At 38.5% G+C, this 17,740-nt stretch overlaps 1 protein-coding gene across 1 annotated transcript in view; it reads right to left on the reverse strand.

Annotated features, from left to right (window-relative positions):
* PDE11A (phosphodiesterase 11A) overlaps nucleotides 1-17,740 on the reverse strand; it is a gene marked incomplete at both ends in the record, with an annotated part of 382,619 nt that overhangs the window by 181,029 nt on the left and 183,850 nt on the right. Inside the window, one exon of the mRNA XM_081261295.1 lies at nucleotides 16,016-16,148. Within this exon, the coding sequence (XP_081117421.1) occupies nucleotides 16,016-16,148 (133 nt within the window). The remainder of the gene's footprint in view (nucleotides 1-16,015; nucleotides 16,149-17,740) is intronic.

Raw genomic sequence — 17,740 nt, forward strand, 5'->3', positions numbered from 1 at the left:
GGAGTAAAAATTTGTTCCCAGGATGTAGGCTCCCTATTTACCTCTCTTATTGTTTCTCTTGCTGAGAAAAAACTTTTTAGTTTGACAAAGTCCCATTTGTTGATTCTTGTTATGTCGCTTTATTGGAGAGTTTAAACCATTAACGTTTAGAGTTATTATTGATATATGGTTTGTACTTCCAGCCATGTTTGATTATTTATCTTTTTTTAAAAATTTAGTTTGTATCTCCATGATTAGCTTCCCCCCCCCCCCGCCCTCTGTCTTTACCGAGGCACTTCCCACAGATGGTTTTGGTTATTGTTTTTCATTTCTTCCTCGTGTAGTGTTTTGCTCAAGACACTTTGCAATGCTGGTTTTCTGGCTGCAAATTCTTTTAGCTTTTGTTTATCATGAAAGATTTTTATTTTGTTGTCGTATCTGAAGCTTAATTTTGCTGGATACAGAATTCTTGGTTGGCATCCATTGTCTTTCAGTATTTGAAATACGTTGTTCCAGGATCTTCTCGTTTTCAGCGTCTGTGATGAAAAATCTGTTGTTAACCTTATTTGTTTACCCCTGAATGTAATCTGCCTCCTTTCTCTTGTAGCTTTTAATATTTTCTCTTTGTTCAGTATATTGGATATCTTCATAACAATGTGTCTTGGCGTTGGTCTACTGTGATTTTGTGTGCTCGGTGTCCTGTATGCATCTACAATTTGTATATCCGTTTCCTTTTTTATTTCTGGAAAGTTTTCTGTAATTATTTCATTCAGCAGGTTACTCATTCCCTTGGTTTGAATCTCTTTACCTTTCTCTATCCCAATGACTCTTAAATTTGTTTTTTTTTTATGTTATCCCATATCTCTTGGATGTTTTTCTCTTGATTTTTTACCAGCCTTTCTGAGTTGGCTAGACTCTTTTCAAGATAATATATTTTGTCTTCATTATCTGACGTTCTGGCTTCTACTTGCTCCACTCTGTTAGTGATACTCTCATTTGAGTTTTTAATTTGGTTTATAGTTTCCTTCATTTCTAGAATTATTGTTTGATTTTTTTATAATCTCTATCTCCTGATAAAGATGCTTAACTTCTTCTTTTATCTGTTTATGTAATTCATTTTCAATGTATTCTTTCACTGTTTGAATTTGCTATCTCGTATCCTCTTTAAGGTTCCATTCCATCTGTCTAAGGTATTCCTTGAGTTCTTTATATGACCATTTTTCTGATGACTCTAGGTCCTCCTGAATATTTAGGCTGTCCTGCATTATTTGTACTCCTTTTCTTCCTTGCTTTTTGAAGCTGCTCATGTTACTTCTTGTCCTGTTTGACTGCTGAGTTACTGTTTACTCCTATAAATTTAATTGATGCTATCGCCGCTGGTTTCAATGAAGTTATCTCCTCCGCCACGTTCTGGTGATGTCAGTTCTCTGCCATGGTGGTATCCCATGCAAATGGTGACAGGTCGTTCCCTTTTCCCGGTGAACAATGCAACGGGTGGGTCCTGACTGGCTCTCCCAAGCCCCGTTTCAATCCTGTGGCCACTGCCTATGAAGGCTCGGTTGGCATTTACCTCCGTAAGTTCAAAAGGGCCGACCAGTTGTTTCAGCGGGATCATTAGTGCTGAGTCATAGCAGTTTGGCTGCGAGAAGCAGGCGAACGGAAGCTTGAATGCAGCCGATCCGGGCTCGGTGTGTGTTCTGAGAGGCCCAGACTGTTTGCCCCAGATGCACGTCAGCTCAGCATTGCCTAGTGATCCTGAGCAAACAGCGTTTAGACAGTTTACGACTCCCTATTCCCGCGCAGCTGAAGAGGTCAGAGACTTGATCTCTCCGTGCCTGCCACCATGTTGGATCTCCCCTGATAGGCAGAATTCTAAGACAACCCCTAAGATCCCAGGCTGCCCCCAACCCCTCTATTTCAGCTTTGCACACATCTTGTTTAATCCCCTCCCCTTGTATGTGGACAGGGATGTGAATATGATAGGACAGTCACTTCCCTGGTTAGGTTATGTTGTATGACAAAAGTGGCGTATAATCACTACTGACTTTATGTAAATCACTCTTGACATTCTGTAAGTTTCAGTTACTGCCACCTGGAGTAATATTCTCCCATTGACTTTGAAGAAGTGAGCTTCCATGTTATGAGAGGGCACATGCTAGGACCTGAGGGTAATCTATGGGAGCTGAGAAAGATCCCTGACCAACAGTCAGTATGAAAATGGGAACCTCAGGCTACAACTACCAGGAACTCAGTTCAGTTAAACACCTGAAAGAACACAACAACAAATAGGCAAAATGCACATACACAAAACCTCCTCCCCACCATCATCACCAACAAAACACTAAGTTCCAAATGAGAACCCATCTTGTCAATACCTTGAGTTTTGGCCTTGGGAGACCCTGAGCAGAGAACCCAGCTATTCCATGCCCAGATTTCTGACCTACAGTAACTGCAAGATAATAAGTGGGAGTTGTCTTAGCTGTTGAGTTTGTGGAGGTTTCTTATGCAGCATTAGAAATTTCATATGCATAGTATTCCTGTCAACGTCTTCAGAAATAAAGATGGATACCTCTTCCAAGAGAATGATAACACACCAAAACCCACTACATGATTACTCAGGAATATGAGTGTTTCTTGTGCCACTATGAATAAAAGCAGTTCTTGTGCCACTATGAGTAAAAGCAGTTATGTTGGTAGGTCTCTTTTGTTTTAAATTCCTTTCAAGGATCATAGAGTCTTGTAACAAAACAAACATCAGTGATTTTCTTAAGATGGTAGGATTTAAAGCTCAGAACCTTAGTTCAGGCTCCCTGACTGTCTTATATAACCATTTGGTCATAATTTTCCACCCATAAACTAAGGAGTTGGGCCTTAAAACCCATGCATGCTTCCAAGCCCAGCAAGCAGTACTCCTGGGAGTCAACTCAAATAGGCACGCAGAAGGCAGTAATCCAAGTAATGGCTGTGGCTCTCCTGCTAAGGCAGCTCTGTTCTCCACAAGGAGAAAGCTTTATTAAATATTTAAGACAGTCACAAAGAGAATACCCAGCAGGTGGACAACTATGATTACTTGCCCCATAGCCCTCTCAGCAGGTGTCTGAAAGCACCTGCAAGGAGGTTTACATCACATTAAAGACATCCCTTCATAACCTCTATCAAAAGGAAGACCAACAGCTACAAAGCTGATTTCAAAACAAGAATCATTCTCTTGTTGCATTTCTTTGGGCAGAGTTTCTTAGGACTTTTCAGAAATTATTACAAGATAGGAACGACGCCAAAATTAGAAATTTAGTTTACCTACATACTTTAACTGTACAGATAAACCAAAGTGTGATAGAGTAAATTATCTTCTTAACAGAAAACTGTCACTAGTGTCACGAATCCCTCAAATAGCAAGGTTTCCATGCTATTCCAAATTGGAGAAGAAACTTTCAAATGCACACAAGTGGATGTACTGTGTCCAGCACCAGCATTTAATGACTGGAAGCATCCACAAGATAGTTGACTAGGTGAGTCATTCATGAGTACAATTGAAAAATCATAAACTGAAGCTGGTAAGTTAGGGACTATATACATTCAGTTAAGATTACTGCTGAATAACTTCATTCATAAAAAAAGGGAGCACTTCCCTAATGTACCAACACTGATTCGAAACACTGGTTTGGGTTTAGCATGAACAAAAACTAAGCTTTTGTTGTATAAAGCCACAGAGATTTGGGAGTTAATTTATTGCCTTAACTGATAGGGAAGTTTGAAATGTAACATAGGGCTATACTGAAATCCAATGTAAATGGTTTTTGTTACACGTTGTGATGTTTTTCAGGGTTCTTGAATCTAGGAAGTGCAGCCAGCTCCTGAAATTTGATCATGCCAATTGTGCCTAGGTGACCAAATCCTTGGATGCATGGCCACTCTTGTGAAGACATAGGTCTACTGGTTTTTGTAGGGGTTGACCTGATTTTGATTTACAAAATATTCATACAGGACTTTACATCTTATAATAAGTAGTATGCCCAAGATGACTCAACTAAGGAGTACAGTAGCCCTTTTGGCCATAAGTCACTATTACCAGGCAGGTGATGGTCCCTCTGAGAGACTACTCAGAGAAAGAGCGTTAAATTAAAAACTAGAAGGTCCATAGTCTCAAGGAAGCTGTGTGGCCTTGGGAAAACCATTTCAGCTCTCCAATTATCTATTTCCTCACCAGAAAATGAAATAACCCCCTACTATTTCCATTAACTAGAAGTTGATACATCTATAGTACAAAATCTCAGAATAGGACCAATCCATTTTTGAAGCATTCTATCCCAAGTTGCTACATTTTCTGATGGACTTGGGTCCTTCATGCTCAGTAAGGAGAATTCAAGTTGCTGGAAATAGCCACTGAGACATTAAGAAACATTGAGAGACACTAGTGCTCAGGATAATTGCATTTACAGAAAATTTAAATTCATTATTCAGATGTAGACTGAGAAAATCTGTAGGAAAAAATAGGAAATACATTAAAAAGGATTCCCTGTACTATCTCTTTCAAATTCATATTAGTTATTCTCAAACCATTCTGGGAAGTCAGTGCAGAAAACAAAAAGGTAAGCTTTTTTCCAGTGGGGATAATAATTAACAATTAATCCTAAATTTTTAAATTGTTTCTTGATTTTCTACCACTGATAAATAAACACAGATGCTCTTCAACTTACAATGCTTTAACATTCTGATCAACCCATTATAAATTGAAAATAACATGTCAAAAGTGCATCTAACATACCCAACCTTCCAAACATCATAGCTTCATCTAGCCCACCTTAAACATGCTCATTACATTAGCCTACAGTTGGAAGAAATCTAACACAAAGCCCAGTCAATAATAAAGTGTTGAATATCTCATGTACTTTTTTGAATATTGTACTGAAAGTGAAAAGCAGGATGGTCGTATGGATATGCTTTTATCCCACTGTACAATTGAAAAATCATAAATCAAAGCATTGCAAGTTAAAGACTATCCACATTCAGTTATGATTCCTGGGAAAAAATACAGACCCATGTACTATCTTCACCCATGTCAAAAGAGGACTCAAACACTTGAAGGAAGAAAAAATAATTCTAAACATCTCTAAGATAATTCTGCAAAAAAAAAAAAAAAAAAAAAAAAAACTTTTCATGGTGAGGTAAAAGGATGAAGTGATTTCATTTTTTTCATGATTTTTTTATCTTAAGGAAATATGTATTCATTAATAAAAAAAATATTATGTGAAATGGTTGTCTTTGTCTTCTGATCTACACTATCTTACATCAGGCTTTGTAGAGAGAAGGTTTGAGCCTCCTAGCCTCTTGGGAGAGCTCTGTGGCTCACTCTGGAGTTTGTTTCATTCATTATTAACATAGCAGTTGACACCAGCCACTGTACTTGAGGAGCGAAGAAACCTAAGCTGAAAAACAAGTTTCCTTGCTTTTGTGTGATTATCACACACAACACACACACACACCCCCACCCCCCCCCCACACACACTTTTATAGGATATATCTACCAAATATCTGTATTTAAATGGAACACAGCATCCCCCCCCCATGCCCATTCTCTGTCATCTTCATCTAAATTGATCACTTTTCTTTTTCTCTCAGCATGAGAAGGGAAACAATGTAACTTTGAATTTCAATACCATGCAAAGAGAACATGTAAAAACCACAATATGATGCATTTTCAAATTTGCATTTTAATCCAATATTAGTTCTGAGGTTGATTGGAAACATCTGGGTGGAGAACCAGGAAATAATGAGGCTCTAAATTCATGATTTATTTTATCATAGGTAAGTGATGAGTAAGTTCATGAAAAATAGTCACTGCTCAGCCTAACAGCTGACTGTCTTCAGATAGCATTGCTTCTCACTACCAAATCAGGGTATGAAAATTTTATGCCTAACCTCACAGAAATAACTGTTGCCTTCTGCTTGGGAGTCCAGGTTGTTCTTTTCATAGATCAACAGGACAAGCTACTTTACTGGGATGGCTATGCATGTGGAATAAAATGCAAAATGGCTGTATCACTAATCCAGAAGGGATATGGTAAGAGTCTGTCTGGAGACACAAGGATTTGGTATATTCAAGCTGATTATATTCCATTAGCAAGAAGTAGTCTAAGGTATTGTGCTTGCTAAATATGATGTTTTTCATAAGAAAAACAGAGCAATGATTAAATAAGAATTTTTCATTCTCTGGTGAAGGCAAAGATGTTTATGGCTTCTGATCCAGTATATCATTCTTTTAGGAATAGACTCTATAAAATCTCTTGTACTTGAGCATGTGTTCAGGAATGTCCCTGGCAGTTATGCATGTAACAGTAAAGTGCAGAGTCCAAACATCCATTAATGCCCTGGTGGGTAAACAAAATGATGCTTATTCATTCATTGGAATATCTTGCAGCAATTAAAATAAATGAAGGGTTATAAATTTACACAACTCAGAAACATAATTTTGGTGAAAACAAAAAGTAAGCCACAGAAGGATACATATCCTATTAGTCATTTTTATGTAAAATACAACAACATATTTGGCAGGGATTCAAACATGTGCAGTGGAACTATATAGAAAAGCAAGGGAATGATAAATTCAGATTTAGGATACAGGTTATCTCTGTGGGGGAATAAAGGATATGGGATTAGGGAAGATCAACACAAATATTCAAAAGTAATAATCTTTTGATTTTTCTTAAACTGGGTGGTAGGTACACAGATATACACTGCATTATGTTCTGTTATACCATCACAAATATCTTATGGACCAATAAAAAATAGTGCAATTTGATTTTTTGTCTTCCTCAGAATTTTAATTTGAATCTCTTTATCCAAAGCTAAGAGCAGAATAATAGGAACTCACTCAAATTTAATGGTATGATTTGGGGTGGGAAATGACTATTGTTCCCTGACATCTAATCAACTACATTGACTTTGCAATAATGGATTGTCAATTAATGATTTTTCTGCATAGGAAAGTCTTTTGGTTTGTCTGTTATTACTGATGATAATAATAGAATACTGGGAGTATTTCTTCCTAAGACTGTAAGTATAGAAATCTTTTCATTATTCTCTAATATCAAGGAAGAGAGAAACATAGCAAAAGACAAAACTTCATAAAATCAGTTTTACCTCAATTGCAATGCTAAAGTTTATACTACTGACATCTGTAGATCATTTTCACCATGCTATATCAGAACTCGGGGGTGGTGTTCGTCTTTTCAAGAGGAGAACTAAAGATTCTTTGGACTGTCACTTTCCCTAGAAAGGTAACTCAAAGTTCAGTCTTGCTGTCTTAGAACTGAAGAAAGCTAGAGGGTAGTCAGTGTTAGGACAACTGAGTGGGCATACTAGAAAGAGCCGAGCCTAGACTGTGAGTTCATGCTCCAAGGTAGGTGCTTCTAAGCCTGATGCTCAAGAAGGAATAGAAAATATACAGAAAGGGGACCCAACATGGCGGCCGGCGAAGAAGCAGTATTTTCAGTATCTCCACAGTAACGCGTTCAGAAAGACCCATTAATACACCTAGAATCTACCTACGGAGGGACTTCTAGCAAAATTCCGTGGAAAGGAGACCTGCCGGGAATCAGTAAGTTTATCAGAGGTGACAGTTTGTCCTAGACGAGTGAATCTTGGCCACGCGGCGCAGGGGTTCAGTCTCACTGCCAGCCGCCGCCAAACGGCGCCTCCGGCGCCGCCTGCCCGGTTTTGCAAACAGCCCCAGGCGGCCGGGCCCAGCGCGGCGATAAGGGTCCCCGCCCGCACGCCAAACAGCCCCCCACCCACCCAGCGCAGGAGGCGACGTGAAGGGAATCTAACCAAGCCTTTATGAAATAGCGAACTGGGCTGCAAACGGGGGTTGCTGAAGTGCTGAAACTGGTGCTCAGAGTAGCGGCTTTAATAGAGACTTTGCACAGCTTGTTAGAGCTCCTTTCACCATTAGTCTGTAGTGGACCACCCGAACAAGCAGCAGAAAAAACAAAGAGATTGAAAAAGAGACTCTTGGCTCCCGGACGCTTTCCTGTTCAGAGCCACGGGCGCTTTGCGCCCATATGCTTCCTCTTTCACTTCGCCCCCTGCGGAGAAGCTGAATGGGTAATCAGCAGTGGATCTTAAGTACCTGAGGCAAAGAAAGCTCAGTACACCCCGCCCTTTTTTTTTTTTTTTTTTTTGAATAATGTCTATACAGGGAGAGTTAGTGGTCTGAAATTGTTGGCTGGGCTGGGGTTTCGGGGCCGAAAACCCACTCCACGGGAGCCGCCATTTGCTTTCGGCATGCTGCCTTGATGGCCTTGTCTACACGGTCCAGCAGCCACATCTAGAGACTGGAATTGGGCTGCATGCCGAGCCCTGTCCTCTGAAGGCTGGACCACGGCCTCAAGCGCCTCGGTCGCCTGTTCCCTGCTGCACCTTGGGGCAGAGCCTGCTCTGGGGTCGTTGGGCATCCCCCTGCGAAGGAACCCGTGCTCCGGAGGAGGGGGTTGGAGAGCCGCAGCGGCAGCCGCTTGGGCCCCAGGAGCTAGGCACCGGGCCGAGGAGCAGCGGAGGCCGCGGCGGCGCTGCTAAGGTCGTGGACCAGCGCGGTGCCCAAAAACGCGGTTATCGCTCCCACCAGGACTGACAACAGAGGTCCCTTGCACCAGCTACCAGGGGAGTTGCTACCTGAGGGCAAACAATCTCGCTGGGGGTCCTCAGCCCCAAGCCCTGGGGGTCCGAGGGAGGAAAACAGAAAGGGTGTGCCCAGGCATCCTGGAAAACAGGGCTCCCAGGAGCAGCAGACCCGGCGTGTGGCCAGTAATGTGGTAAGCATTACAGGCGAGTGGGGCCTGGATTGAGGAACCACAAGAGAAGGACCTAAGCACTCAGGACTGGAGACTCGCACAGTATGGGAAGAAGAGCTGAGGCACAGTGATTGGTTTCCACCTATCAAGAGGAGAAGCCTGGCCCAGCGGGCATAGCTCCACCTACTGGAAGAGAAGTTAATCGAGCTCTATGACTGCATTTATTATTATTATTATTATTCTTTTTTTTTAATGATTATTATTAGTATTTTTTTTTTTTATTTTCACTTTTTGTAGTTGACGTTGTTGTTGTTCTTTAACTTTCTTATCAATGGTTTCAATTTTTTTAATTCTTTTTATTCTATTATTATTACTATTCTTTTTTTAAACTTCAATTTCCATTTTTTAATACCATTATAATTTTTTGTTTGTTTGTTTTAAATTTTTATTTTTTCGTTTTTTCTCTCTTTCATCTCACTTTTCTCTTTTGTCTATTCATTTCTTTTCAACTTTCTTATTCCCCCTCTCTTGAACCCCACCTGCCTACACTCACTCTCTTTAGTGACTTCTTCCCTTCCCCTCTAATACCTCTCCTCCCAAGCATCAAATAAATTTATAAGAGTAAACAGTAACTCAGCAGTCAAACAGAACAAGAAGTATCATGAGCATAAAAAAGCAAGGAAGAAAAGGAGTACAAACAATGCAGGACAGCCTAAATATTCAGGAGGACCTGGAGTCATCAGAAAAATGGCCATATAAAGAACTCAAGGAACACCTTAGACAGATGGAAAGGAACCTTAAAGATCACATTGAAAAGGAATTACAAAAACAGATAAAAGAAGAAGTTAAGAATCTTTATCAGGAGATAGAGATTATTAAAAAAAATCAAACAATAATTCTAGAAATGAAGGAAACGATAAACCAAATTAAAAACTCAATCGAGACTATCACTAACAGAGTGGAGCAAGTAGAAGCCAGAACGTCAGATAATGAAGACAAAATATATCAACTTGAAAAGAGTCTAGCCAACTCAGATAGGCTGGTAAAAAATCACGAGAAAAACATCCAAGAGATTTTGGATAACTTAAAAAAACCAAACTTACGAGTCATCGGGGTAGAGGAAGGCACAGAGATTCATGCCAAGGGAATGAATAACCTGCTGAATGAGATAATTACAGAAAACTTTCCAGAAATAAAAAAGGAAACAGATATACAAATTGTAGATGCATACAGGACACCGAGCACACAAAATCACAGTAGACCAATGCCAAGACACATTGTTATGAAGCTATCCAATATACAGAACAAGGAGAAAATATTAAAAGCTACAAGAGAAAAGAGACAGATTACATTTAGGGGTAAACCAATAAGGTTGACAACGGATTTTTCATCACAGACGCTGAAAGCGAGAAGATCCTGGAACAATGTATTTCAAACACTGAAAGACAATGGATGCCAACCAAGAATTCTGTATCCAGCAAAATTAAGCTTCAGATACGACAACGAAATAAAAATCTTTCATGATAAACAAAAGCTAAAAGAATTTGTAGCCAGAAAACCAGCATTGCAAAGCGTCTTGAGCAAAACTCTACACGAGGAAGAAATGGAAAACAATAACCAAAACCATCAGCGGGAAGTGCCTCGGTAAAGACAGAGGAAGGGGGGAAAGCTAATCATGGAGAAACAAACTAAATTAGGGTGAAAAAAAAAAAAAAGATAAATAATCAAACATGGCAGGAAGTACAAACCATATATCAATAGTAACTCTAAACGTTAATGGCTTAAACTCTCCAATAAAGCGACATAGGCTGGTAACATGGATTAAAAAAACAAACCCAACAATATGTTGCATCCAGGAGACACATCTGATTGGAAAAGACATACACAGACTCAAGGTAAAAGGTTGGGAAAAAATATACCAAGCACACGGTCCTCGTAAGCAAGCAGGCGTGGCCATTCTCATATCGAATAAAATCGACTTCAAGACTAAGTTAATCAAAAGGGATAAGGAAGGACATTATATACTGTTAAAAGGAACCATTCACCAACAAGACATAACAATTATCAATATTTATGCACCAAATAATGGCGCTGCGACGTTCATAAAACAAACTCTCCTCAAGTTCAAGAATCAAATAGACCACAACACAATAATCATGGGTGACTTCAACACACCTCTCTCACCATTGGACAGATCCTCCAAACAAAAGTTGAATAAAGAAACTATTGACCTCAATATCACTATCAATAACCTAGACTTAACTGACATATATAGAATATATCAACCATCATCAAGTGGATATACTTTTTTCTCAGCAGCACATGGAACCTTCTCAAAAATAGACCATATATTATGCCATAGGGCAACCCTCGGTAAATACAAAGGGGTTGAGATAATACCATGCACTCTATCAGATCATAATGGAATGAAACTGGAAATCAATGATAAAAGAAGGAAGGAAAAATCCTACTTCACATGGACAATGAACAATATGTTATTGAATGATCAATGGGTTACAGAAGACATAAAGGAGGAAATCAAAAAATTCCTAGAGATAAATGAAAATACAGAAACAACATATCGGAATCTATGGGACACAATGAAAGCAGTTTTAAGAGGGAAATTCATTGCCTGGAGGTCATTCCTCAAAAAAAGGAAAAACCAACAAATAAATGAGCTCACACTTCATCTCAAAGCCCTAGAAAAGGAAGAGCAAAACAATAGCAAATGTAGCAGAAGGCAAGAGCTAATTAAAATCAGAGCAGAAATCAATGAAATTGAAACAAAAGAAACTATTGAAAAAATTAACAAAACAAAAAGTTGGTTCTTTGAAAAAATAAATAAGATCGACAGACCCCTAGCCATACTAACGAAGAGAAGAAGAGAGAGAACTCAAATCACTAACATACGGGATGAAAAAGGCAATATTACAACAGACGCTTCAGAAATACAGAAAACAATGAGAAATTATTTTGAAAACCTATATTCCAATAAGATAGAAGAAAGTGAAGACATCGATAAATTCCTTAAGTCATATGATTTGCCCAGACTGAGTCAGGAGGAAACTCACAACTTAAACAGACCAATATCAATAGATGAAATAGAAGAAGCAATCAAAAAACTTCCAACCAAGAAAAGTCCAGGACCGGATGGGTATACAGCGGAGTTCTACAAAACCTTTAAAGAAGAATTAATACCAATACTTTTCAAGTTATTTCAGGAAATAGAAAAAGAGGGAGCTCTTCCAAATTCATTCTATGAGGCCAACATCACCCTGATTCCGAAACCAGACAAAGACACCTCAAAGAAAGAAAACTACAGACCAATATCTCTAATGAACCTAGATGCAAAAATCCTCAATAAAATTCTGGCGAATCGGATACAAAGACATATCAAAAAAATTGTGCACCATGATCAAGTAGGATTCATCCCTGGGATGCAAGGATGGTTCAATATACGGAAATCAATAAATGTTATCCACCACATCAATAGGCTTAAAGATAAGAACCATATGATCATCTCGATAGACGCAGAGAAAGCATTTGACAAAGTACAGCATCCCTTTATGTTCAAAACATTAGAAAAAATAGGGATAACAGGAACTTACCTCGACATTGTAAAAGCTATCTATGCTAAGCCTCAGGCTAGCATCATTCTGAATGGAGAAAAATTGAAGGCATTCCCTCTAAAATCTGGAACAAGACAGGGATGCCCCCTATCACCACTTCTATTCAATATAGTTCTCGAAACACTGGCCAGAGCAATTAGACAGACGAAAGAAATTAAAGGCATAAAAATAGGAAAAGAAGAACTAAAATTATCACTATTTGCGGATGACATGATTCTATACCTAGAAGACCCAAAACGGTCTACAAAAAAACTACTAGAACTAATTAATGAATTCAGCAAAGTGGCAGGATATAAAATTAACACACATAAATCAAAGGCATTTCTGTATATCAGCGACAAAACTTCTGAAACGGAAATGAGGAAAAACACTCCATTCACAATAACCTCAAGAAAAATAAAATACTTGGGAATCAACCTAACAAAAGAGGTGAAAGACCTATACAATGAAAACTACAGAACCCTAAAGAAAGAAATAGAAGAGGATCTTAGAAGATGGAAAAATATACCCTGTTCATGGATAGGCAGAACTAACATCATCAAAATGGCGATTTTACCGAAAGTTCTCTATAGGTTCAATGCAATGCCAATCAAAATCCCAATGGCATTTCTTGTAGAAATAGATAAAGCAATCATGAAATTCATATGGAAAAATAAAAGACCCAGAATAGCAAAAACAATTCTAAGCAGGAAGTGTGAATCAGGTGGTATAGCGATACCAGATTTCAAACTTTATTACAGAGCAATAGTAATAAAAACAGCATGGTACTGGTACCAGAACAGGCGGGTGGACCAATGGTACAGAATAGAGGACACAGAGACTAACCCACAAAGCTACAACTATCTTATACTTGATAAAGGAGCTAAAAACATGCAATGGAGAAAGGATAGCATCTTCAACAAATGGTGTTGGGAAAACTGGAAATCCATATGCAACAAAATGAAACTGAATCCCCTCCTCTCGCCATGCACAAAAGTCAACTCAAAGTGGATAAAGGAGCTAGATATCAAATCAGAGACTCTCCGTCTGATAGAAGAAAAAGTTGGCTCCGATCTACAGATTGTGGGGACGGGCTCAAAATTCCTTAATAGGACACCCATAGCACAAGAGTTAATAACAAGAATCTACAAATGGGACTTTCTTAAACTGAAAAGTTTTTTCTCAGCAAGAGAAACAATAAGAGAGGTAAATAGGGAGCCTACATCCTGGGAACAAATTTTTACTCCTCACACTTCAGATAGAGCTCTAATATCCAGAGTATACAGAGAACTCAAAAAATTAGACAATAGGAAAACAAATAACCCAATCAACAAATGGGCCAAGGATATGAACAAACACTTCACAGAGGAGGACATACAATCAATCAACAAGTACATGAAAAAATGCTCACCATCTCTAGCAGTCAAGGAAATGCAAATCAAAACCACCCTAAGATACCACCTCACCCCAGTAAGATTGGCAGCCATGATGAAGTCAAACAACAACAAGTGCTGGCGAGGATGTGGGGAAAAGGGTACTCTTGTTCACTGCTGGTGGGACTGCAAACGGGTGCGGCCAATTTGGAAAGCAGTATGGAGATTCCTGGGAAAGCTGGGAATGGAACCACCATTTGACCCAGCTATTGCCCTACTCGGACTATTTCCTGAAGACCTTAAAAGAGCACACTACAGGGATACTGCCACATCGATGTTCATAGCAGCACAATTCACAATTGCTAGACTGTGGAACCAACCCAGATGCCCTTCAATAGATGAATGGATAAAAAAAATGTGACAATTATACACCATGGAATATTACGCAGCACTAAAAAATGACAAAATCACGGAATTTGCAGGGAAATGGATGGCACTAGAGCAGATTATGCTTAGTGAAGCTAGCCAATCCCTAAAAAACAAATACCAAATGTCTTCCTTGATATAATGAGAGCAACTAAGAACGGAACAGGGAGGATGAGCAGGAAGAAAAGACTAGCATTAAACAGAGACATGAGGCGGGAGGGAAAGGGAGAAAAAAAGGGAAATCACATGTAAATGGAGGGAGACCCCCATTGTTATACAAAATTACATTTAAGAGTTTACTAGGGGAATGGGATAACAAACATGGAGGGAAATGAATTACAGTAGATGGGGTAGAGAGAGAAGATGGGAGGGGAGGGGAGGGGGGATAGTAGAGGATAGGAAAGGTAGCAGAATACAACAGTCACTAATATGGCAGTATGTAAAAATGTGATGTGTAACCAATGTGATTCTGCAATCTGTATTTGGGGAAAAAATGGGAGTTCATAACCCAATTGATTCTATTTTATGAAATATGTTTGGTCATGAGCTTTGTAAAGTTGTGAACATCCAATAAAAAAAAAAAAAAAAAAAAAAAAAAAAAAAGAAAATATACAGAAAAACTTTCCTCTGGGGGAAGAGAGTTCCAGACAGCCACAGAGAAGTGGTAAAGGAATTTAAAATTTCCCTGCACAGATCTGCAAAGGTGACCTGACTCAAGTTATAGATTAGACTTAGATCTCAGCCTTCCTGACATCATTGTGTCCCTGCCAGAGACAGTTGAGGCAGCACAAGGCCAGGTGAAGAGGACAGTCTATAGAGTCAGATAATAAGGCTGATTCCTTGTCTGTCTCCAGAGCCATGGACAAGCTCTCAATTTCTGTAAAACAGGGATGATGACTCCTCCTTTTTGGCATTGCAAAGACCAAAAGTTCAGTTGTTATTATTACTAATCTACCCTGTCTTGTGTAGGCAGTGTGATCATTCTGAAATACAACTCAGGCATCTCCTGCATTTAGAACAAAAATATTAGTTCCCACTGTGAATATTCAACCTATTAGCATAGCTTTCAAAGCTTTTTGGTGATCTGGACCTGCTTCCCTTTCCATCCTCATCAATTGTGGCTCCTCAACCCTGTTAAAAAAAAAAAAACCCAGTTCCCCAATTCCCTGTGCTTGTTCAGCTTTGCTTACAACACATATTCCTCTTATTCTTGGCCACCAAGATACTCCTGCTACTCTTCAGAGCTCAGCCTGGCAATCTAGAATGGGAAACTTTATACATATTTATTTTCTCTACATAGTATATATATTTATGCTTAGACACACACATATCCACACAGAGCTTTTATAAGCTTGTATGAATTTATCTGTATGATGCTCTGTATTATCTTAGAATGTAAACTGTTTTAATATATTCTGCATATCAGCAAAATGCACCTATAGAATTAACACTAAACAATAACATTAACCAATTTACTGTTTCTTGGGAGCAATTTTGAAAAATATGGTAGTTACTCCAGCATCTGCTGGGAAATAACTATGTTATACGCACATTTTATTATTAAATATTTCATAGCTCAATATAAAGTACATCTAATCATAAAAGAGCATCAGACTGAGGATAGTCATTTTGCCACCAATAAGGGTAGAAAAAGGAAGTTTTCTCTTAGTCAAACAGTTAGCATATTAAAACTCAGACTACAGAGAAAAGATGCAAAAGAATTGCCAATAAATTCAGTGGGTATTGTGGATCTATAAGATTCCCAGTTTTGCTTCAACCAGCAAACTGTCAACATTATGACCATGGAATCTAATGATGGCAACCAGAGAATGCCTCTTACCTCAGCATCAAAGCGCGGATCCTGGTAGGCATCGCTGATGTTCACAGGAAGGCCTGTTGAAGCAACCAGCTCAGCAATACTGTTGTTTATTAGCCAGTCAGAGTATGATGACTTCTCCATGCTTTCTTTGAAACTGCCAGAGTACCAACACAGGCAACAAGGAGAAAAATGTAAGTTTATTTGAAAGTGAACCCAATAAAACTATACAAGTAACAGGATTATCTGTACTCATTAAGAAAGTATGATGACATTAGTCACAGAATAATCATAAAGTAATTATCAGTAGCCACTTCAAAAAACCTTATCTATTATTTTTATAATGTCAAATCCCTGAGTAGAAACCATAGATTCACTATGATGCAGAGAGTAACTCCAGGTTATATTTAGACCTCCAAATAGGCAGATATAAAGCTGATAATCAGGTACTAAAAAACTGACAATAGGACACAATTGCACTGAACTCTGCAGCCTGCCCACCTTAACTGAAGAGACTGGATGCTTTGCGACCAAGAAAAGTGAAATCCAAGAATGGGGGGAAATCAGGAAATGAATTAAGAACTTGCAAAATTTTAAAAGTAGCAAAGAACAAATCTAGATTATATAATCTTAGTAATTATTCCAGTGACTCTACTAAGTATCTGAGTAATTATTATAGTCTTGGAGTACATGTTCCTCTTATGAAATCTCACTTAAAAGTCTGTTATAGGGGCCTGGGGTTGTGGCTCAGCAGTAGAGCACTTGCTTAGCACGTGCGAGGCCCTATATTCTATCCTTAGCACCATGTAACAATAAATAAATAAAATAAAGGCATTGTGTCCAACTACAACTAAAAAATAAATATTAAAAAAAGTCTGTTTTAGGGGCTGGGGTTGTAGCACAATGGTAGAGTGCTTGCCTAGTGCGTGTGAGGCACTGGGTTCGATTCTCAGCACCACATGAAAATAAATAAATAAAATAAAGGTATTGTGCCCATGTACAACAAAAAAATATTTTAAAAAGTCTGTTTTAATGTACCGGCTGCTAATATAAATAATTTAAATTATATCCATACTTAAATTGGACAAGGAATTTTATGCTAAATGATTTTGTAAACTTTCCCGTGTATCATTTTCATGGCAGACATTTAATTTATATAAATGATGTGAGAATTGGTAAGATTGCTCACTCTTTCCCTCTTTTCCATCTTTCTTCTACAGGTACATATTGAGCACTGATGCAGAATTGAGCATTTTAAAGGAAAATTTCCATGGGTAATGTTTGATTTGTGGTTTGAGAAATGTCAATTGAAATCATGTGAATGAACACAGGAATCTGAGTTTTCCAAACTACATTCTGTGGTGTTCATGAGTGTACTACAGCAAAAAAATAATTATACTATTGACTTTTTTAGTCTAAACTGTATTATATGTAATAAAATACCAAATACTGTTCATAGTAATAGTTACGATGCCATAATGTTCCCGTGTGGAATTTATGCCATACTGAGAATGCTGAGAAAGTGGCATGGAAAGGTCACCAAATGTATGAATATGTGGAAGCGTAGACATTATTTACCATCATTAGCATATCTCATCTGTAGAGATTGCTGGTCCGTGTCTGATAAGTTTAGAATATATTTGTGAGGTTATTCATCCCTTACTGCATATTAAACATTAAGGGTACATAAACTTACTCTCTATGGATCACCAACTGAACAATGGAAATGTTAATGAAAAGCTGAGTCTT

The sequence above is a fragment of the Spermophilus citellus genome, assembly GCF_964194105.1.
Source record: "Spermophilus citellus genome assembly, chromosome: 11".
In the NCBI taxonomy this organism is placed as follows: domain Eukaryota; kingdom Metazoa; phylum Chordata; class Mammalia; order Rodentia; family Sciuridae; genus Spermophilus; species Spermophilus citellus.